This window comes from Perognathus longimembris, chromosome 10 (genome assembly GCF_023159225.1).
Source record: "Perognathus longimembris pacificus isolate PPM17 chromosome 10, ASM2315922v1, whole genome shotgun sequence".
Classification (NCBI taxonomy): Eukaryota; Metazoa; Chordata; class Mammalia; order Rodentia; family Heteromyidae; genus Perognathus; species Perognathus longimembris.
This window is the reverse complement of record NC_063170.1, coordinates 41244786-41269788: the sequence shown is the minus strand read 5'-3', so window position 1 is coordinate 41269788 and position 25003 is coordinate 41244786. Positions and strand designations below refer to the sequence as shown.

The 25003-nt window shown below is 38.3% G+C and overlaps 1 protein-coding gene across 1 annotated transcript in view; it reads right to left on the bottom strand.

The window, feature by feature from the left end:
- Kcnh8 (potassium voltage-gated channel subfamily H member 8) overlaps positions 1-25003 on the bottom strand; it is a 367265-nt gene that overhangs the window by 245596 nt on the left and 96666 nt on the right. The window contains exon 2 of the mRNA XM_048354862.1: positions 8655-8888. Coding sequence (XP_048210819.1) covers positions 8655-8888 — 234 coding nt within the window. The remainder of the gene's footprint in view (positions 1-8654; positions 8889-25003) is intronic.

The window sequence follows — 25003 nt, the reverse complement described above, 5'->3', positions numbered from 1 at the left end:
AACAAACAAAAACCTTCAAGGTATGACTTTTACAGCTATTCAGGAAGATCCCCCTAGAGACCTTCACAAATACTTCTAAAATTCAACAGCAGTCTCTCCACAAACTAGCACTGCTGACTTCCATGGATGCAAGAACCAAAGTTCTACATGGGTTCCCAGGGCCATGGGAGATGTTCTCAATCGCTGCCAATCTTTTCCCATGCAGGGCAATATCTATGGTGTGGATCTCAATGTGTTTAGCAGCCAGAGACTTTTTCAAAAAAATATGACACATTTATTATTGCATTGCATTCTTCTTGGTTTGAATTTAGCTTGCTTTGCTAAAAAGAATTTTTTTTCTCTCTAGGTCTTACTCAAGTTTAGGATAAAATACCTTTTCTTTCTATTATCTCAAATTGCTTTTTGCATTTCAAGTTGAAATAGGTTTCTAACTGGCCTTCCTTAATCTCTAAATATGGTAAAATCCCAAAGTAACTGCAAGTTATGATGGTGTGGGAAATTCTTATTTAGAGTCTACCCTTTCATGTTCTTTTCTCCCATACTTTTATTATCATATTAAATGCACTTTGTGGGAGAATTTCATTGCTTTGTGAAGGATCTCTTATTTTTCCCTAAAGAATTTTACTGATATGTTCAACATTTAATGCATTAGAAAATCATTAAAGAGGCTCTTCCAGTTGGAGATGTGGTGACAAAAGGTAAGATGAGGCAGGAGACAGTCCTGGTGAAAATGTGAAAGATTTAAGTAGACTAACATGTTAAGAACTCTAATTAAAGTGAGTCTGTCTGTGGCAGGGAGACAGAAGGAAAAGACAGAAGACCTTTCATTTCTACTGGGAGTGTTTTGTCAAATGATATTGCCATTCTTGTGAATGGAGAAACAGGTTTGGGAATGAGGAGAAAGAACACATCGTCGTTTATGCTGAGTCTAAAGGGTCTGCGGACCATCTCATAGGGAGCATTTATGAAAGCTGGTAGAAAGATCTCTGGTTCCTGGAGCCCAATTTACTCTTTTAGTTTCTCTTTAGAAGAAAATATCATAAAAATGTGTCATTTTATTTTAATAAATTTAATTAAATTATTTTAATATAATTTATTTAAAAATATGTTCATATATTTTCTTTTTAGAGAAGGTACGTTCTCCTTTAATCATGATAGTGATTATTCAGTGCACTGCCTTACACTGTACATCTTGGTACAATTCATTTTGAGAGCTTTATGTTTTTGTTGGTTTTGTTCTTGTGGTTGTTATTTTGAGACAGATTCTCACTATGTGGTCCACGCTTGCCTTAAACTTATGAACCTTGTGCTTTAGCCTTCCAAGTACTGGTATTACAGGAATGTGCTTTCCATGTTTTTCTTCCTTTTATTAATTTACTTATTTTATTTATTATGTAGATCAACACGGCATGCTCTTTGGATCTTATATTAAATCATTATACAATATAACTTTCTTAACAGTTAAATTAGTAAATTCACATATACTACACATTTAAAATATGACATCCTGCAACCCCAAGACTTTGTCTCTTTTCCTTCACTGAGCTTTAATTCTAAAATACCTATAGAGTATAATCATCTATTTTTAAAACTTGCTGCAGAGTCATACTGAATAACTGAGTACAAAAGAAGTCACTAAGAGCATCATACATACACACGCATACACGTGTACATATACACACACATATATATACATATATATATATTTATTTAGTGTTAGATAGAACTTAACACTGAAAGATCTGTACACCAAAAACTATAGTACACTAATAAAGGAAATTTAACAAGACATTTTCTGGACCAGGTCATCAGATAATCTAATAAAAATATGTGTAAATAAAGAAATATGTAGTATACCAGTGGGTTAAAAATTAGAGTACAAGGATGACAGAGGATCTTTATGACCTAACATACAGGCTTAAATCACTTTTCTGCCTAACACTTTCTCTATAGGTAAGTGAGAAAATTCATTTATTTGAAGGATTATCTTGAAAAATCAAATGAAATAGTGTAAATGCTACTCAACATAATATAATAAAAGGAATCTATGCATGTCACATAACAGAACAGAAAATTAAAGTGACACTGTGGGTCTTTTGCCAGTCTTGGGGCTTGGACTCAGGGCCTGAGTACTGTCCCTGGCTTCTTTTTGCTCAAGTCTAGCACTCTGCTACTTGAGCCACAGCGCCACTTCTGGCCGTTTTCTGTATATATGGTGCTAGCGAATTGAGCCCAGGGCTTCATGTATATGAGGCAAGAACTCTTGCGACTAGGCCATATCCCCAGCCCTGACACTGTGGGTCTTAACAGGAAATGCAGGGTATGACCAGCTAGTGTGGATGAGAAGACAACAGTGGACCATATGTGGAATTAGTGAACACCTAGCTCACAGGTGGACCTTGCAGATGGATGGGCTGTGTCCATGACAAAAATGATGACTCAGTGTTCAGCTTTTCTGAACTGGTGAAATTGTGACCAATTTCAAGACCAATTGTCTCTCAGTTAACATTCTGGTTTGATTCTCAGAAATTCAGTGGGAAATCAAAGCCTTTCACTACAATAACAGAAACAATGTGAATTCAATTCTGGGTTTAAGTAATTAGAAACCAGTGTTTTATTTCCTGGAAAGTGTGGTGGGTAGTAGGACATCATACAAGACACGGGGGGGGGGGGGGGATTCTTCCTTTGAAGGCCACCCATCACACTACAGGATATTCAGCATCTCTGACTCTTTACCACTAAATGAACACTCCTTCCCTAAAAATGGAGACAAATATCTCCAGAGATTTGCAAAGTGCTCCTTGGAAGTGGGTGATAGCATTTCTATTTCCACAGAGAGCACAGAGCTTTCAAAGCCAAGAACCTTAGAGGAAGCAAGCATCTTTGCTTGTACATAATTGTTTCTTTACTAGTAGACGATCATGAGCAAGCAACTGAACTCCTTATATAATGAATGTATCCAGAGGCTTGGGATGAATATCACTTTTCCCCACATGTGCTGGAGTTCCAATCAAACTGTGACTGAGTTTAGAGATAGAGTCTGTGATAATCAAGTTACCCTGGCAAGCAGCTTCTCTAAAGACACAATGAGATTAGGGTAAAAGGCAAAGTTTAGATATAGACAATGAATCATGCAGGCAGAAGACTGTGAGAACACAGTCAGAGATAAGACTGATGCTTCTACAGAGAACTGACAATGGTTTCTACCAAACCACCAAGAATGACAAGAGAGACAAAGAGTACATTGCTCCTTACAGTCCCCAGTAAACCTGGACAACACAGTAGAAAACTGGGTCTTAGACTCCTAGCCTCTAAAGCTGTAAGAGGATATTCTTCTTCTCTCCTCCCTTCCCCCATCTCTTTTTATTTTGTGCCAGCGTTAAGGCTTGAACTAAGGGCCTGAACATTCTTCCTTACCTTTTTTCACTCAAGGCTAGCACTCTAGCACTTGAGCTATACCCTCACTTCTGGCTTTTTGCTGGTTAATTGGATAAAGGAATCTCACAGATGTTCCTGCTCAGGCTAGCTCAGACTCCAGTGTACTAGGATTATAGGCATGAACTAGTGGTGCTCAGCTGGAGATGATGCGTTTCTATGGTTTCAGTCACTCAATGTGTAGCACTTCAAAAAATTATACATACACACACACACACACACACACACACACGCACACACACACACACACAATCAGTAGCCCTAACAACCTAATGTGCCAGGAACACATTTTCACAAATTAGAAGATATTGTTTTAGTTGCTTCCATAAGCTTCTGTTACTCAGTAGACTTTCTATTCCTGGACACCAGGAAGGCAGGGATCCCCAAGGAAGGCAAGTAATGGTATTGAAACTACTTGGTAAGTAAGGAGGACTGGAGGAGTCCTCTGTGAAGGAGCAAGGTTAAAATGAGCGCATAAGGGATGGGATTGGTCAATTCAATCTATCCTCCATGATATAAATAGAACACTACTAAGTGCCATTAAAGTTTATCCAAGAAGCTAAAGAGAAAGAGAAAACAAATATCCCAGAGTGTCTATTTTCAGCTTGAGGGAGCAGGAAATACAGGAAATAAGATTTTTGTTTGTTTGTTTATTTGTTTGTGGTTTTTGGTTTTTAAACATCAGAGGAAGAAGCAACAAATTTCTCTCTTCATTTTGGGACTGATGAAGAGAATCTGTTTATCAGACTGACTCTACCAGTACAGAAGTGGCTTTCTGTTTTTGAACAAAGTTTGTATATGAGTATATACAGAATAAAAGAAAAATCAACAGTGAAGGCCCTGACCAGTGACATCATCAAGGAGGAGGCAACAATTGAGAGAGATGGGCAATAACCACAAGAACCATGGAGAAGTGAAGCCATCTGGGGAAACATCACTAAGTCTCAAGTCTCAGCTGCCTACAGCCATGGTGAGCATCAGCTAGATGGACCAGTTACCAAATAGCTGACCAACAGGAGTTGCTATGGAAGTTTCCTAAAACATATTAGATGAAAATGATCTTTGAGAGAAAGACGACTCTGGCAATCATAAATATACATCTTTTTAAATTAAAAAAAACAACAGACATCCCCGCAAGTATGCCCAAGTCCCTCTCAGAGCCCATTTCATTTCCCCTCAGCAAATGTTTAGGAAGAAGCTACCATCTGACAAATGCAAATCAAGACTCCAGGCTCCAGACCGTGGGTCTGTGGAAGTCAGTTAGAAATATAGTCTGTGCTTTCAAAGGCTCGCAATTACATGAAGAGACAGATATTCATATAAATAGCTATAATACCGCAGGATTAGCATAGAGTAGATGGCAATTTTCAATCATTTGTAACTGGATCAATTAGTTTGCTCAGAATGTCAGACAGTTCCCCACAGTGGCTGCTCAGAAGGGACTGGTGCCATAAACGAATTCCACCCACGTGTGTCCAAGGCTGCAGGCAGCTAATATGAAATTGGGTTTAGGAAATTTGTTTGAGTTTTGGCTCCTACCATATGCTTGCTCCTTTTTCCCACTTGAGCCTTCAAGGTCCCTCCATCCTTTCTTATTGTTGCCTCCTTTCTCCACCTTGTCCTGAACCCTGTCTCACTAGTAGCACATTTGGATATTCTGAAATAGCATAAAGCGCAAGATACTCAAATGGATTTGGAGTGCCCTACATGAGGGTTCTATCTACCCTGCACGAAGAATGAGTATAGAGTCAGCAGATGTTGCAGACAAAGCACACCCTTTCTGCTTTGTTACACAGGATGGTGTGGGATTTTTATTTTTAATCACTCCCTGCCAGTTTGCATCTTCTTTTATCTCAGGCCGTCTTTTCAATGATGATGGCATAATTACACAGAACTAGAATCTTTTTATTTTATCATATTTGCTAGGTTGGTCTTATCTATTGGTGCTGAGAGGAACATGGTGGTCTGAACTGTGTCCCTGGTGCTGAGGAATTAGGGCATCTTGTTCCAGAAGGGTGTTCTCCAGTACATCACAATGACTGTGCAATCCAAAATCCACAGGAGCAGGGAATGTCCTCTAAGGACAAGTGCACTAGAAATGCTGATGAAGCCTCCATGTGCGGTCTCCCTTTGTCTTCTTCAATTCACCCTCAATGTCCGTAAAGAATTGAGGGTTCAGGTGTAAAGTCAAGGGTGCTACCCATCACCTACAATCACAGAACAGAATCCAACAACCACTGCAAAGAAGAACCACTGCAAAACATCACTGGTGATCCCAAATTCAGGGACCCAAAACAGAAATGTAGTTATTTTTATCTGAGGTAGAAAGGTAGCTCTGCAATAATGTCCAGGTTCTAAATTCCACCTTTGTCAAATGGGAGAAGGCGGTGGCTTTCCAGCTTTGCCTTAACTTCCTGATCCATGTGTATTGATTTGCTAGGGCTGCCATAACAAAATGCCACAGACGGTGTGGCTTAAACAACACAAAATTTATTTCCTCACAGTTCTGCAGGCTAAGAGCTCAAGATTAAGGTTCCGCTGAGGTCTCTCTCTTGAGATTGCAGGGAGCTATCTTCTTGATGTCTCCCACATAGCCTGCCCACCCTTCCCCATGGGTTTCTGGTGCTTCTGTAACTTCTTGGAAGGACAGGGGTAATAGCGGATTAAGACTCACTCTTAGGCATAATTGACCACGCTTGTCATCATTGATATTCATGAGGTAGAGTTTGGGGGTACTGCAGTATTACAATTTAAGGGTGGCCCAGATCAGCCCCTCTCCCCCAACTAAAAGTTCATGAGACTCCATCGCAACCGATGGCTAGATATAGTGGCACATGCTTGCTATCTCAGGTCTGGTGGAAACACAATGACTGGTCATGATGGTGTATTCCTGTCATCCCCAATGACATGAGAAGCAAAAGCTGGGATGGAAGACCAAGCTAGCCCAGGCATGAAGCAAGACTCTACTTCAGAAAGATTCAATATAACCAGGCGCCGGTGGCTTACATCTGTGATCCTAGCTACTCAGGAGGCTAAGATCTGATGATCACAGTTCAAAACCAGCCCAGGCAGGAAAGTCCATGAGACTCTTCCAATAAACTACTCAAAAAAAAAAGCCAGAAGTGGCGCTGTGACTCAAGTGGTAGAGCGCCAGCTTTGAGCACAGAGAGGCTCAGGGACAGCGCTCAGGCCCTGAGTTCAAGCCTCAGTACCAGCAAAAGGAAAAAAATAATCAATACAAAAAGAGAGTAGAGTCATTTTCAAGTAGGAGAGAGGCCTTGAGTGCAAGGCCCTGAGCTCAGTCCCCAGTACAATATTATAAAAACAAAGAAAAGCCAGTCTTATGACTTCATTAAATCTTAATTACCTCTTTATAGACTTTTATCTCCAAACACAATGCCAATAAGGTTTATAGCTTCAACATGTGAATTTTTTTTTGTCGGGGGGGTGGGTCAGACACAATTCTGTCAGTAATACCATTAAAAAAGTAAAGAAAACTCAAGGGAAGATCCTTTCACTTTTAGGGATTTTAGCTAACTCACAGATCATAGCTGTAGGTATTAGATCACAGGTGAAGGCAAAACAAATCATTCCTTTTTGCATATGATTGTCTTGAAACTTCATCACATGCCTGGTCCTATTAAGTACAAAGGCTGCAAGTAGCTTCTCTAGTTTGATAGGCATGTTTTTGTTTAAAATGTATGTGGTTATGTTAATAAGAGGAAAAAGAAAGCTATTACAGAAAGAATTTGGAATATTGGGAAATGATAGTTTCTTCTAATTATTGCTTTGACATTTACCCTATATGCTGTCACTTAGATTCCTTGTAAGTACCAGACCTAGTGATGTCTCTGACCCCATGTGATCCAGACACTACAGACAGCATACATCTCTACAAAGTGCCTTTCACTTTGGAAAGTCACAAAACTGCAGCAACAAGAAAATACATGGAGCCAGATGCCAGTGTCTCACACCTGTAATTTTAGATGCTCAGGAGGCTGAGATCTCAGGATTGTGGCTCAAAGCCAGAAGGGGCAGGAAAGTCCTTGAGACTCTTATCTCCAAGAAAATACTCAGAAAAAGCCAGAAGTGGCACTGTGGCTCAAGTAATAGAGTGCTAGCCTTGAGCACAAAGAGGCTCAGGGATAGTGCCCAGGCCCAGAGTTCAAGCCCCAACACTGACAAAAAAAGAAAAAAAGAAAGAAAGGAAATATTTGGTACTTCTCCATTGGTAGCCTTGATTCCAAGCAATCTACTTTTCCTTGAAAAAACAGTGTGTATTCTTTTTTCTTAAGAATAAATAAGGCTGGGAATATGGCCTCGTGGCAAGTGTGCTTGCCTCCTACACATGAAGCTCTAGGTTCAACTCCCCAGCACCACATATATGGAAAACGGCCAGAAGGGGCACTGTGGCTCAGGTGGCAGAGTGCTAACCTTGAGCGGGAAGAAGCCAGGGATGGTGCTCAGGCCCTGAGTCCAAGTTCCAGGACTGGCCAAAAAAAAAAAAAAAAAAAAAAAGAATAAGCAAAGCTCTGCCAAGGGAACTGGAAATGAAAGGCAATCAGTGGTCTCCTTTAAATTAACTTTGTGTTAGTGAACCCTTAAAACTCTTTTTTTTTTAAAACTGTAAAAGTGATGTACAGAGGGGTTCAGTTAATTCAGGTAATGAGTACATTTCTTTTTGAACAATGTCACCTCTTCCTTCTTTTCTCCTAGGTTTTCCCTCCTGGCCCCCTCCCCCCCACAAGTTTTATAGTTCATTTTCAACATAGTGTCTCGTGAGTACCACTGCTACATTATTGAACTCTGTTCTTAATGCCTAGGATTTAAGTAGAGTTCTGAAAACATATAACATTTGACAAAAATCTCAATATATTAGCACCAACAACATATTTAAAGAACTACTATAATGTAATGATAATATGCTCCATTTACATATTATATACAATGTAATATAATGTAATATATTTTAACTTAGTTCCTATGTTGACATAGAGTAGTTGTAAATCTAATATTATAAATCTAATGTTAAGTTTCCAGGCAGTCTATGCTGTGAATAGCTAAAACAAGGCCATTATCCAAGTCCTTTGTAGAACTTCTGTAAGATACAATATATATAAGAAATCCCATTAAATTTTAATGGAACTTTTGGAGCAATTACTTAGTTGAAGGAAGGCAATCTCTCATATTCTCCAGTGTACCAAAGAAAGCCAACTCACCATTCTTCTTGTAGAACATAATTTCTCCTTTGAATTCTGTCTTTTCCTCCAGTGACTTTTCTATTTGAAGCATCAGTTGCTCATTGGTCTCAACCCCAAATAAAAACTTGCAGCTACAACTCTTCTGCATGACTTCGGTTCGGGCAAATCCGGCAAGCTCACAGAAGCCATCAGAACAGTAGACTATGGGAAACCCCTTTGCCACTTGTGCATTGGCCAGGATGAAGTTGCTATCTGCAGAAACATAAGGACACAATCAGCAATGTAAAACTCTTCTTTAAATCACAACTTCAGTAACAAGTTATAAGCATATTTATTTAGCTAATGGTGATCAAAACGCTTGTCCGGATATTCTCTGTGTCGAATGACATTAAGCAGAAGATACATTGCTTTCGTGTATTAAATGGTGGCTTTGACATTTGATTTTCTGAAAAACATCAAGGCTCAGATCTAAGTTATTTGGGAGTTAAGTCTAGGAAGCAAGTGAAGAACTGGAGGAACAAAGGGAAGGAAGGTAAAAAGGATAGCAATGTTAAGAAAGGGAAGGAAGGTTAAAAGGGATTTCAATGATATAGCAACTAAGGCTCCTGGATGCTAAAAGTAACTGTGGAAAACACAACTCACTAAAGGAACTATCTATCTACCAGCAACCAGTCATCATTGTTAAAGATCATTCCCAGGTGCCATTGTGCTGCACTTCTGACCTACCACATCCTTGAAAGACCACTCAGGTAGAAAGACACTGAAGTCTACTGGCATCTAAGCAACCAGTCTGCATATGACCTCAAGGCAAGTCAAGATGATCTTATAGGTCACTGGGAGGTACTCTACAAAGATTATAATGTTCTATTTTATAGATGTGTTATAAATACAAAAGTACAACATATGGAGAAATCCAATATTCTCTAATATTTATTATATTTAAACACAAAGAAACCACTTTGGACCATTCACCCACAGAAACTGTTTGTGTACCGTACATACTATATTTCCTTCCTTTCCCAAAAAAGGAAATTCATAAATTGAATATTTATAGGATTTTTTAATCACTTTCATATTTATCCTTAGGCAAAATATTGTCATTTTCCCCTCTCATATTTAAGGCATGTATAGTAAGATTCTGTGTATCTCTTAGAGACAAGATTTGAAATTTTCTCTTGCATTTTTGTAATTGCTTATGGTGTAAGAAAAGACCAATCTTTTAGAATTACAATGAGCTCCTGGAGAAAGATGCTGAAAGACCACCAAGTTGTCCAATGTGTATGCTTCAATTAAGGATTATCATGTGTTTGAGATAGGAAATTCTTCTGCAAATATACTGCTAAAACAAAGCAAGAAAATAAATAAAGGGACCTATTTAGCCATTTCTGTTTATATTTAGCACTTGTCCTCGATATGTAATTGCAATTCAATTCCAAAGAGAATTTACTGGCAGTCTGCTTTGCAAAGCTTAGTGTACTCCCTTACATGAATGGCCCTTCTGTTCAGGGAAAGTGTAGTTTCTTTGCCCAGCTATCTACTTGGAAACATATGCTTTTCTGAATGCCAGTCTTGGAATTCCCAAAGAAGAAACATGACATTTACTTTAGAATTATGCAAAACAAAGCCAGAACCATAATGATTCCAAACTCTTCCTGGGCATATCACTACCCATACATATGCTGAGGGTATTTAACCTTTCAAGGAATCAATTATGTATATGTGATATGCATCTAAATGCCACAAAGCATTTCTCTTCTTGTGTTTAGGTTGTCCCTTTGGGTATTTCCCGTTTGAAAGTGACAGTAAACAATATGATCTAAACATAGCATTTATATATTAGCTAGTTGATTATTCCTCTAAATGTTTCCTTAGCAAAAAGCTTTCTTAGATCAGTGATAATCTCATGAGTGGTTGAGACTGAGACCATATGGCCTGATCTCTTAAATCAGGAACATTACTTTCCCATTTAAACAGACATACAATTTCTCTGTTGACTTCTGAAGCACAAAATGAATGGGGAGATGTAAACAATGAAAAAAAGGAGAAGCCAAACGTTGATCCATGATTCTTTAAACACCTTTCATTAATGTACTTGAACCTTAATTTCTCATCCAAGATTCAAAGCTAAGGGTTAAACCCAGTGCATGTCCTGCATCACACCATGAATTGTTTCTATTAAGAAGTGGCTTCCTCCTGTAAAGAGAAAGGAGTACTTTGTCAAAGAACACAGGAGAGAGGAGGGAAGAGAGAGAAGAGTGAAGAAGAAAGAAGAAAGGAGAAAGAACAAGGAAGAGCTATTCCAGTCTCCAGAGTATTAAAGATCCAGTGATAGAGTGATCTAAATCAGTCTAGACTTCTCAGCAGCTTCTGCATTTTTTTCCTCTAGGCAGTCAATATTTTGAAATTATGGCAATAACTTTCTTGCTCCCGTGCACTTTGCATAGATTCACTCCACAGCTGTGTAGGAAACAGGAACAGTTGCTACTCAAACAATCAGGTTTTCAATCATGTCTACTTTTGTTTTGTTTTGTTGTTGTTTTGTTTTGTTTTTTTGGCCAGTCCTGGAGCTTGGACTCAGGGCTTGAGCACTGTCCCTGGCTTCTTTTTGCTCAAGGCTAGCACTCTGCCACTTGAGCCACAGCGCCTCTTCTGGCCATTTTCTATATATGTGGTGCTTGGGAATCGAACCCAGGGCTTCATGTATAGGAGACAAGCAGTCTTGCCACTAGGCCATATTCCCAGCCCAATCATGTCAACTTTTTAGTGAGCATCACAGCGCTTCTAAAATTGAACATTTTCTTCTATATGATCTGGAGGCCATACCCTTCAGCTGGAAATTGTTTTGAAATCTCATGCTTTAACTTAAAAATTCATCAAAATTTTGCATTCACCTTATAAGATTTTGAAAATTTCATTTTTTATTAGAACTGCCATTTTTTAATTCAACTGAAACTTCATGAATATGTGCTGATTATGTGTTTTCAGTTAATTCATTCGTCTTAGCTGGTTAACACTAAGAAATATAGATGTTAGAATCACAACCCCTGCTAAGACAGCATGTGCTCGAGGAGAACAGGCTTCAGAGTGAAATAACTCTGTATGGAAAACTATGAATATTCAGAGTAATGAGGTCATTAATATTGTCTCTATGAAAAAAACAACAACTTGGATTTGCTCATCTCCCTGTCTACAAAGTATGTTAATATAAATACTTGCTAACATAACACCAAGTCCTCTAGCCTTCCTTTCATACAAAGAGCACCAAGCAAGCATCAACCCTTCATCTTGTGCCGCTCATGTTTTAAGAATTAACTTTACATACAGGTTCAACAAAACAACACTATTATTCTTCATGAAATTGCACATTGTCATCTCCTGAGACTACTTTATTCCAGCAGATAGAATATTAATGCTTGTGACTTTAAAATATATAAATGATCTTTGCACTTTACATTGATTTCATGGGGCTTAATTGTATTATGCCCAAGTGTGATGGCATCTTTATTAGATGAGTGATTTGGGGTGCAAGTTACAGTTCTCAGCATGTCTGATGCCAAAATGTAGGAACTGAGGATTGGATTTGAAGGCTTTTTCAGACTTATTTAAGAAAGGAAGGAAGGAAAGATGAAAGGAAGAAGGAAGAAAGGAAGGAAATAGGAGAGAAAGAAGAAGAAAGTAGGAAGTAGAGCTATGGCTCAAATAGTAGAGCACTAATCTTGCGCTTAAGGACAGTGCCCAGATCCTGAGTTCAAGCCCCATGACCAACCAAAAAAATAAAATAAAATAAAAAGAAAGGCAGCAGGTCATTGGTAGCTCACACCTGTAATCTTAGCTACTCAGGAAGCTGAGATCTAAGGATCAAAGTTCAAAGGTAGCCCAGGCAGGAAAGTCTGTGAGACTCTTATCTCCAATAAAACACTTAAAAAAAAAAAGCCAGAAGTGGCAGTGTGGCTCAAGTGGTACAGCATTAGCACTAAGCAAAGGAAGCTCAGAGACAGTGCTTAGGCTTTGAATTCAAGCCCTGTGACAGGAAAAAAGTGCGGGGGGGGGGTGGTAAGAAAGAAGGAAAAATAATGAGAATCAGTTAAAAGTATTGCACTCTAAATGGGTATAGAAAATTAACAAACCTCTAAATCCCTTGGACTGAACATCCAAATGACAGAGTAGGTGCTCTAAGTTCAGGCTAAGTATTATGCTTCAAATTGTTATGTTCTTGACTTTCACTCAATTTATTTAAATACAGTAATAAGTTACTCTGGATGGACAAATATTAGAAGAAGAGTGAAATTCAGAGCTGGCTCCCTAATATTGTATAAAAAGCAGCGCATTGGATTTGTTTATGAGAATATCTTGCTCCCTTCACTGGAAAAAACAAACAAAAACAGAAACCAAACACAGGCCTATAACAAACATATGACCTTTACAACCTTGCCATTGGGATTGTGGTCTTGGGTTAGCAGCATCAGTACCAGGTACAACTTATTGGAAATTTACAATAATAAGCATGAAATTTAAAGACCTGGGGCGGCTGGCTGCTGGTCTGTCCCACCTCCTTCCGGTTCTGAAACTGGAAGAGGCAGCCAAACCAGCCCCCCCCCCCCCCGCCTCTCGACAGCGAGCACGTGTGTCGTGATAGTGCCAGGCCAAGCCAAGAGGCCAGGCCTCTGTGGGAAGTTCCATGACATCACCGTGATGGACATGCTCATTAGCCTATCATTAACACCTGGTCAGACCCTCCCCTTCGCTAGTCACTACTGCTATAAGTCTGTTAGCCCCTCCCTTGAATAAACAATGCTCTTTGAAGCTTCTCGAGAAAAAAAAATATATATATAATAATAATAAGCATGAGACAGACCCATTGGCCAGAACCTGCATGTTAAACTTTATGAAGCTCAAAGAACTTCATAAAGAAGCTATTATAGCCTAGTGAGAATAAGTAATTGAGGGGGTAACCAGGCTACTGAGAATAACAAAAGAAAAGAAGACTTGTTTTTGTTGTTTTAATTTTAGTAACTTTTAAGGTTCTTACCATATGTTTATAATACTGACTCAAGAAACTGAAGAAAAAAATAATTTCCAGATAAAAAGACAAGGTTAAGACAAATTTGATATTTTTGTATGTGTGTGTGCACGCATGCGCGTGCCAGTTACTGAGGCCTGAACTTGGAGAACCAGTTGTAAGCAAGAAAACTGAAGTCCTAATGCCTGAGCCACCATCATCTGTGACATTAGCACTACTGTCTGTGCTCTGTCATTTGGATGCTCACCCCACAGGATTCGAAGGTTTGGTTAATTTTCTTTGTTAATGAAGTCATAACCATAGTAACATTATTTGGCATGTCATAGCTACTAAACAAATATTTGTGGCACCAATGAGTGATAAAAAGTAATATGCTATGTATTTGTTTCAAAACATACCTATATAAGAATGCAATGCTTTTAACTGATTCCTGCTGTTAAACAGAAATCATTTATAGCAAACTAGTAGCTTGAGCTTGGAAATCCAGTTTGCAGCTCATCCTATATCCATCGTTTTCATCTCCATATACCACTTTCAGAAAAACCTTAGGGAAACAGAAGTTTATTTCCTATTAGTAAACAGCCACCTGTTTGAGCCCGTTTTGAGCCTGGCAGGCTCAAAACCCTGAACTCAAGGCGTGGTATCATCAGAAGGAGGAGAGAAGAAAAAGAGTGGAGCAGAGGGAGAGAGAGAGAGGAGAGAGGGGGAGAAGGGCGGGGAGAAAGGGAGGAGGGAGAGAGAAGGGGGGTGTCAAGCTATCTTCTGCTTTTACAAAGAGCAGAAGTGGAGAGAGCTCAATTGTTCCCCTTTGAACACACAACAGGATGTCCTAAAATTCCAACTCATTTAACACAGAATATGGGGAGGTGGAGACTTACAGAGTAACAGAGATGTAATTTACTGGAACCATGGTCATTCAGGGTTGTTTTATACTCTCATAAATATATACAACTATGTAAATAATTGTAATTTAAACATTATACCTTAGTAAGACAATTAAATAATCTCAAAAGAGGTTATTTAAACACACAGTCAAAACCATGTGATATTAGTTTTGCCCTGGAAAACAGGCTCTACTTTTGGATCTTATGTACCCCACTGGAAAACAGATAAAGCGAACAAAACCAGCCATATACCATGAATACTCAGATTCCCCAAATATTTAATTTAACTTGTCCCCTATTCCCCTGCAGCAGAAGCTACACTTTGCTTCCTATTACGGTTACTTCAGCAAGTATTTCCTTTTAATTTTAAACAGCCTGGGAACAGGCTCTTCAAACACACATGAAGATTTAAGGGCAGAAAGGTCACCAGTGTATCCATGATTTAGTTGCTTAATTTTGTTTTTATACTTAAGTCCTTTATATTTAAAAATTTGAAGACAACACATACACATGAGTGTGTCCTACATACTAAGGAACAACTGACCTTTTTCTCTCCACTTAAGCTTTGTTTGTATTCTATGGGAGCTAATGACATTCAAGTATTTCTCATAATTCAGTAGCATTTTCCAGAGCCTCATCTGTCCACTACATAGCCTTCTCAGCTTCACAGTACTTACGTTAGATTAACCAGGAAAGATGAGTGTCCTTACAGGAGAAAATTGTAAGTTAATTGTAGCAGGAAATGCAAGTCTAAACTAATTGAACATGGATATTCCATGGCTTTAGTATCAGTGTTTTTCTGCTACTGTTCACAAAAAGAATGCAAGTTCGTTAAGGAAGGTGATAACTCCTAAAGGTAGGTCTCTTGGAATTGGGAGGGACTTGGACAAAGTTGATTCTTGCTGGGCGAATACCACACAGGTGAATGCTGACCCAGCGTTATGAAATAAAGATGAGTAGGCAGGAAGCATCCAAATAAAACAAGACAAGATGAACAAAGGCAGATTAATAGCTGTTGTTTGTTACCCAGCTGTGGTACACCAGGTGCTCCTGTCAGCATTTCGGATGCTGAATTTTTGGTCCTCATAATAGCATCTTAAATTTTAAGCACTGGCCTTCATAGCAGCATCTTAAACTAAGTGTCTCCACAGATCAAGGGAGTTCAGCTCAGAAAGCTTGACTTGACTAACAATGAGAAACAGCAAGTTAAAATATCTTCAGAGCTATGACATCCTTGAGTTAAAGCAGATGATACAGCCACGGTGTGAGGACAAACTCCCTCACGGTCAAGCCTACTGTTTTTCAAAGTATGGCCTTCATCTTCTTTCTCCACCTTGTTTATTACCAAGTCCTAGGTTTCCTTATGGATTGAAGTCTGGGAAACTGCAAATAAAGTGTCTACCAAACTGAAATCTCTAAGGTATAGAACCTGAAGATCTTTTATTTTTATTTATCCCAGTGCCGCAGTAAGGACTTGAACTCAGGCCTCACACTCTCAGGATCTTCATTTTAAACAAGCTAACCCAGATGATACACACACACACACACACACACACACACACACACACACACACACACACACACACGGTTAAGACTTAAATCCTATTAGAAAAAGGCTCAGATTATCTTTCTCAGCTCCATTTGGGAAGAATACCATCTTTGTAGGTAGGTCTATAATAACTAGATTTCTAAGGCTTAGAGAACCTCTTTTATGAAGAGTCATCCCTTGGATTCAATGCATGTTTTTATTTCCTAAAGAGACATTCCATAACTAGCTCAGATCACAGAGCTAGAAACGCTCAAAGTCTGAGAGGATCAGAAAGGCCAATCCATAACCTCCTGTGCAACTTAGAATCCTTCCCCACTGTGCTACTCTCATCTTGTGGTTACTCAGCCTAGGCCATGGCACCTTAGAGATGGGAATCTTGCTCAGTCATAAATCAGTAATGTCAGTGATGTAACTATGAAGGATTCTAATTTAACACCCTTAAGACTGAATACTGCAATTTTCAATGTTATTTCAATATTTTACTTATGATATGTTAGGTATTCATACTTAAGTTCCTCTACAAAAAACAAATACATACCTAAGTGTAAAAGCTACATGGAAAAAGTCCTTATTGACTGTGTGTCTGTGTGTACAAGTGAATGTCTATGTATGTTTTCATGAGAGAATTAATTTTGGTCAATGTTTAGATTTTAGACCTTTTAGACCTAAGTAATGAAGATTAAATGTGAAATATAGTATACCTGGCACACATTTTCTGCTTTGAATACACAGTGTTCTTCACATTTGAAATCTTAGAACAAAATTCCAGAAAGATTCTGGCTCAATAAATAACAAGCTGTGTAATCATGTCCATCTCCTCTCCCCTCTGGGGACCTTTCTTTTCTCAGAGTAAAGAGAGGGAGTTGAATCATGATCTCCAAGATTCTTTCCATTTCAGACACCTGGTGAGCCAATAAATTATAGATACATTAGTATGTATAAACAGTGAGTAGAACCTAATGGATACCATAAATGAAATAATACTGCATGCAATTTTAATCTTAAAAATGATAGAAGGAGGTAGGAAGAGGGAGAGGGGGAAGGCAAGTGGATGGAGAGAAGGAAGAAGCAAAAATGTAAATCATAAGGCAACAAATTTGAAAAAGCAAAATAAACAGAGGGGAATTAGACATGGTCCCTCCATGGGACATTTTGTAATTTGCATAATTTAAATCGGCATTACTGAGTATGTAAGATTGGAGAGGCAACGTAAGAGAAGTGATAGGGTGATCACAGTATTTGTACAGAGAAAGCACTTCCAGGTTGGAGGTGTGCTCTGAAGCTGGAGTCTGAGAATAGCAAGAAACAAGGTCACTGTATCTGCAGCATGTGATCAGGGGAAGCTCATGGCAATGGAGGTCACAGAATTCAAGTCAGGACACCTTGGGATATACAAAGGTGGGCAATATTGACAAGGGTTCTGAGTTTAATTCTCTGTGTAATCACATGGTGCTGGGGAGGTGAGTTGGAGTTAACAGGTGGCTGGTTCAAGTTCTGGAATGAAAGGACACTCCAGGTACTTTAAGAAAAGTGAAGGCCAACCAAGGATGACCAACTAAAATTATCATAATAGTCCATATCTTTTTTTTTTTAATTTTTGGAGCAGATTGTGAGACGTCGTCACATCCTAGACATCTTTACAAGAAGCGGCTGAAAGAATCTGCAGTACAGTGGGAGTAGTAGATATGATCTTAAGGCAGATGTCAACACTTTTGCCTGAAAAACTAAAAGGGAGGAGGTTCAGACATGCAGGTTTGGAAGATCTTAGGAGCTTGGTTTTAAATGTGCTAATTTATGAAGGTTATTAGGCTTCCAAAAGGAGATAAGTAAACACATGGATAAATGAGTACCAGTGTCACAGTGATGGCTATCTTGAAGGTATCAACTTAAAAGAGTTAGCAGGATTCCCTTTTGGCAGCATCCTCACCAGCATCTATTATTTGTTTTTTTGATAATGGTCATTCTAGCATACTACTGGTGGGAATGTAACCTTGCTCATCTGCTCTGGAAAGCAGTATGGAGGTTCCTCAAAAAATTAAACAGAAATACTCTATGATGCAGCAATTCCACTCTTGGGCATTAACCAAACAACTGCAAATCAGGATACAGTAGGGCTACTAGCACAACCACGTTTATTGTAATAGTATTCGCCATATTCACATATCAAAGTATGGAATCTGTTCAGATGTCCCTCCGTGAATGAACAGATAAAGAAAATCTGGTAAATACACAATATGAAATCTTACTCATCCACTACAAAGAACAACATTCTACCCTTCTTAAGGAAATTGAAATACTTGGAAAAAAATGTTTAGTGAAGTAAGTCAGGCCCAGAGAGATGAAGGATGAATGTTTTCCCTCATATGTAGAAGCTAGATTTATCTTACAAACTCATATGTAAATATGTTGGGTACTATCCAAGTGTACACAAATGTATTAATAGAAAGGTGGTAGATTCAAGGGAGATCTCAAATAGTGTAACCCCCTGGAAAGCCCAAATGAAATTTCAGCAAAATAAGACATCAGGAAATGAGTACTCAAAAGGGGTAAGGTGGGATCAAAGGAAAGGGGCAGACCAATAAAGAGGAAAAGAGGGAGAGAATGAAGACAAGAATACAACATATAGCCTTCAAAATTAAGAAGAGTGAATGAAGGGCTGGGTAGGGATGAGGGAGAATGTTAAAAGGGATGACATCGAGTAAAGTATATTGCATTCATAAAATGGTTTTGTTTAATGGCAACTCTTTTGTACAACTAAAGATAATAGAAAGAATGAAAAGAAAAGAATTTTCAGGAATAATTTAGGGAGTGAATAGAGAGAAAAGACAAAGTCTGAATACTGGCTGAGGGGTCTTCAATGACTAGAAGTGGGAAGACTCAGGAGAGGGACTTTAAATGAAATTGAGAAAGAATAGCTGAAAAGTGGAACAGAATCAAGAACATGACCATTAAGCCAGTATTTCCAGGTATATATTAAACATATTTTATATTTGTTTTGCCAAATATATTTTTAGTAAATCAGTATGACCATTTTTCACTTTGAGAAGACATTGTGACATTGTCTATGCAAAGGAAGGAGCAACAGACACCAGCATTATTTCCTGCCTTTTCTATGCCTTAGGTAAGTACATATATGCATGATTGTGAGAGTCAGAAGAGGCACTTAATAAACTCAGTGAATCTTTCAAGCAAAAGTCTCACTGCTGGAGTTCAAAATAATTTATTCCTATTATAAAAGGATGTTTTAATTCTCAAATGAATGTTACACATTCTGAAGTAGAAAAGGAAACCAGACTGAAATGTAAATCTATATCTAGACATATATATATACATATAAGGCTTGCATTATATATATTATGTATGTCACATATGTGTGGGTGTAAATATGCACTACTACTTTTCTACTTTTCACAGCTACTGGTGCTAATTTTACACTGGTTTCTGAAAGATAGTTACAGTTGTGAAACTGACTTTCAGCGGTCATTATATGACTACATAAATAAGATTTGTCCAAAGAGACATTTAGAGAGCACATTTAGAGAGTGCATTTTCATTTCTATTAAGGGAGGAACATGGGAAAGTGAATGTTCTTACCATGAAGTTCTTGTGCCCTTCTACCTTCTCTGGCTCTTCACTCCTGCCTTGAAACAGAACTCAGCTGTGGAATTCATCTTGTGACCTTGAGGCAGTTATGTCTAGATCTGTCAGAACTAACATATGAAGAGAAGCCTCAGGATTTGATGGCTCAGCAAAAGCAATGCCAACAAAAGCCTATATCCAGATTTTTATTAAATTATAAAAAATAATTACCTACTCTACTGCTTTGAAGTTTTCTGGTATTTATATATAAAACAACTAACTGAAACAATACCAGGAATATTTTTTTCTGTTTACTCCTGTCTTTATAATCAAGATCAATAATACATCAAGAGTTAGCTAGCTAGTCCTCTTTTCTTGGAATTATGTATGTTTACTGGGAACTTATGGTGTTCACTCATTAAAAATAGTAGCATTAATAAAATTAAATATTTTAGATCCTCCTGTGGGATAAGAAAAACCTTCAAATTTATACAATTTCTAAAATTTCCAACAAAAGCCCACTGAAAGAAAAATCTCAAGTTGGAATAAACACATTGTAAGAAGTAGCATCATGTGACGCTAGATGTTTCCTCTGTTTAACTTTACACTTCTACATTACACATAGGAATGTTAGCTAATTGGTTCTCTTGCCCTCTCCTGGCACTATTATTCAACTGCAATTGGAAAGCAAGATGTATGTGCTTAGCATTTGGTTATTAAATCACAAGAAGAATGATGATTCTGTACAAATAAGAAATTTTCAGAAAGGGGTCCAAGTGTCTACAAATCAAAGAACTTATAACAACATCTCTACTTGGTATTTTCTCCCCATCTCTACATCTTTGTTTGGTTAATGTCTAGTTTATTATTTCTTCAGTCTAGAGCAAGAGCAAAATTATGCCATTTCACAAATTTCCTGCATTAATACAAGAAAGAGCAATCAGGTTCTACATTTGTTCAGGAAGCTGAAGTGAGGTACAAGAGGTAGTATTTATAATTAAAAATATTTGATCTCAGCATCAGATTACTATCTATTGGCTAACACAGATTACTATCTATTGGCTACTATCTATTGGCCATCAGCTACATTGCATTCCATGATTTTGTTATTAAGAGAACTAGTAAAATGGCTACCTGGAGAAATAGGGTGATTGGTTCTGGCTGGCGCCATCTTGGCCACATGATGGATGGTAGGGACTAGAATGTTGTCTTCATGATGGGGTGAGGTGAAGCTCTCATCTCCCAGGTAATGATAGGTGTGCCTGAATCCCTGGAGACAGGGCGGGCACTTGACTGATGTTACCAAACTTGTCAGTCCAGTGTCTGGGACTGGGAGTTTCCTGTGACTTTGCCCCTGACCTCACCCTGTTCAGGCCTGAATCAGGGCGGGTGCCATTACACCATGCCACATTATCTCCATGTTCGTGTCCTGTCTCCTATCTCCTGGCTCTTCTCTGGTCACCATGGCATCCTGATTCAGCTCTCCACAGGAGCTGACTTGGTTTGTTGGTATTGTTTGTGTTCTTTCTTTCCTCTTTGGCCTCTATGTCAGGGTTTCCTGAGGTGTTAAGTGTATTTGCTGGCTGATGGTCTTTGAGACAAGAGTCTACCATGCACTCAAGGGCCTTTTAATAAAGACTCCACGATTCCGCCTCTCAAAATATAGTTTCTGTTTTTCTTACCTTATAACACTGGCATGATCCAACTGAAAGAAGACCACTGTGAGGAAAAGAGACCTAGTGTGGAGGGCTTGTAGCACCATTAGAAAAATCCAAAAATATGTATTACAATGTTTTTGAGTTATATCCTCTCAGTCAAGAATGTTAGAGATTTCCAAACATACTCCAAACTCAGTTATGAAGTTTCTTATCATAAAATTTATAGAATATAGACAAATTAGAAGAATTTGATTAAAGTGCCCAGGATTGTCTAAGACAATGAAGACCTGATTAGTAGTATTAAAGTAAAAGGTCTGAATAAATCTATATTATCTGTGTCTTACTTTAATCTACCAGAGTTGATATAGTAATCTATCAGAGTTGACATACTAATTGCATATATTTCAGTCCTGTTTGTATTTGCTCCAAATTCCATCTAAACAGTATAGGTTCTCTATCACCTGCATTTATAGGACCCTGGTTTTCTTACATGTTCTTCTGTACATATTACCATCAGTCATTGCAGTGAAGGAATGCACTACTATCCAAAGCATGTATCTGCTATGGCTGCCTGCCCTATAGCATCCAGGTGTGTTTTCCTTGTGCAAATGTGAAGGAGAGGGATTTGTAAAATCTTCATGGCTCTTGGAAAGAAGAATAGCTAAGGCTGCCACATACAACTGAGCAGATTACACTTTGAACAAGAGTGTGAGTGCCAGCTGGATTTCAGTCTCCACCCAGACCTCCCACAATGCAATTGGCCATGAACCCAAGTACTGAGGCTAGTGAAGGAAGAATGTCTTTGTCTAATTCCCACAAAGGACATGAGTAGCTCTGAGAATGCCCTGACTATTATCTTGACTCTACCATTATGAAGCAATGAAAACATCGACAGATGCTTCCTGTGACCTATCAGCAAATGCTACTCCCATGAGATTTGTAAATAGCAATGTCAAAAACAAATGCAGCTATACTGCATTTGATGCATTAAAATGCACCGTTAACTTCATCATGAGAGATACATTTATATCCAATAATCTCATAGCATTCTATACTACAGACAAAAATAAAATATAAAGTCTCTCTCATCCTCCCCAGTGGGGGTACACACGTGCTCTACAGACATATGCAACACTAGAATGAGCATGTATCTAAACCTGACTTCCAGTTTTCATCATATATATTGTGTATAAGAACAGCATACAGAGATGCTGTAAATCTTTGTCAATTTTATGCCTTTCTTTCTTTTTTTGCAATACTGAACAAAGCAGTAACATGGGTGTATGAGCACTAGAGTTTCTTGAAGTCTGCTGTGAATGTTACAATCTACAAAAGCAATGCATGTATTTTGTGAAATATGTATGCAGTAATTAATCCAGCAATTATCATTTTCTAGGATGCCCATGACTCCTCTACTACATACTCCCTAAAAATGAAAAACATTTCACTCACTATTGTATCCTGAAATTGGCAGTGTGCTGACAGTAGCAATGATATCAAATTAAGCTGAGTGTTAGTGGGTCATGTCTATAATTCTAGATACTCGGGAGGCTGAGATTTGAGGATCATGACTGGAAGCTAGTCCCAGAAAGAAAATCCATGAGACCCAGACTCTCTTATCCAATTAATGACCATCAAAGTTAGAGATGGAGCTGTAGCTCAAGTGATAGAGCGCTAGCCTTGAGCAAAAATGCTCAGGGAGAGCACACAGGCCCTGAGTTCAAATCCCAGTATTAGCACAAAAGTAATGAGAAACAGCTTTAATTTGACAACAGTATCAAGAATTAGCAGTGCCAATGATGGCAACCAGTAAAATAGAGCAGCCCACTAAATGCAGATAAGGAAACAGAAAGTTCTGAGGAACAGGATAAAAAGAAATAGCAATTGTTTTTAATTATTTTTGCCAGTTCTGGGGCTTGGACTTGGGGCCTGAACACTGTCTCTGACTTCTTTTTGCTCAAGACTAGCACTCTGTCTCTTAAGTCACAGCACCACTTTTGGATTTTTCTGTTTATGTGGTACAGAAGAATTGAACCCAGGCCTTTAGGTATGCTAGGCAAGCACTCTATGACTAAACCACATTCCCAGCCCAGAAATAGCATGTTTATTTAACATGTCAAGACATGACCAGACATTATAGATGGTGAGCTGTAGAAGTTAAGCATACAAAATGGCAATTTTCTGTGGTATAATATTTTCCATGCATCAAATTTGGACATCCTCCAGATTTGACATGAGCTGGAACAATATTTTTTGAAATAGTCAAGAATTATTTCTAACAGGGTAGCAAAACAAATATGCTGCATGCCACATTTCTAAGTGTTATAGGGTTCTTCTCTCACACACTTCTCAAATGCCCCAAACAATTCTCACACACTCATCTTTACCCAGGGCTGCCTTTCTGGAATGTTCCATTCACAGTGGTTCCCAGGGCCTGATGACTAACACCCAGAGCCTACCCAAAGAAGAGTCTTTCTAAATAATTCCACATGTGTGCCTTTGGCTATGTTTCAGAATAATACACTATAGGTAACTTTGGATCATTTCTAAAATTCTGTGTGAGCCTCAATAATTGAAGTATAAAGTGAACTAGATGGGGTCACATGGACCAGGACATCATAATACATGTGGATGAAAGTTGCCAGGTTATATTGAATCCTGGGCATTCTCCTAACTCAGTTCCTTCTCCATCAAATATCCCTTTGATGAACTTGCTGAAAAATTGTCAGCTACAAATTCTCAGTGAAGGATAGATAGAGTTGGGGAAATGCAATGAGTCAGAGGAGTCAGATTATCTTCTTGGCAACCAAAGAAGAGATTATGTGTTCCAGTTACATTAGAGTATTTGCAATCTATTGATTGAAGTAAATAAAGCTGTAAGGTGTGTTTTGTTTGCTGATCATGCAGGTGCTTTCCGTTTGACCCTGAATTTTTCTTACAAAAGAGAAAGGGAAAACTGTAACACTAATTCCTCTCAAGCATTCTCTTGCTAAAAATAAATTCCAACGGCAATAGAACAGCAAAACATCTCAAATGGTCAAAGACTTCAAAGCAGGTCAAAGTTCAAACACTTTAATTCTGCATCACCTCTGACTTTGGCTGGATATTACATTTCCCTTTTGTGTCAGGTCTCAACATAGTTTCAATTAATTTGATGTATTGATTTAATATTACAGGCACAGATGTATTTACCTGTTAAGGGCTCCATGGGAGATGTTTCTAGGAGAAAAGGAGTGTTTGTAAAATATGAGTTCTTCTGATTGAAAGTTGAGAGTGGGTAGCATTCAGAATCAGACCCACAACACTCATTACTTCAAGCTCAATTCCCCAAATTAGAGCTAATAATAATTCAATGTTGCATTGTGAGAGACTTTTATTCTGGAGGAATATACCATGGGACAGAAAGGAACAGATAGACGCCTGCAAGCTGCCCCATTAAAAGAACCAAAATGAAAAGAACCAAATTGAAAAAGAAGCTTTGATATGTATTGTTGAAATTCTAAATTCTATCAGCAGTTTTGGAGGAAAAAAAGCTGCCATCTATTTTTGTTCCAGCATGTAAATGAATTATTTTACCATAATTCTATTGTATACAAATAAATTATTTCTTTTACCTTTCCTATTTATTCATAGATGGGACAGATAATATATGTTTATGTATATGTACTTGGCTTGGG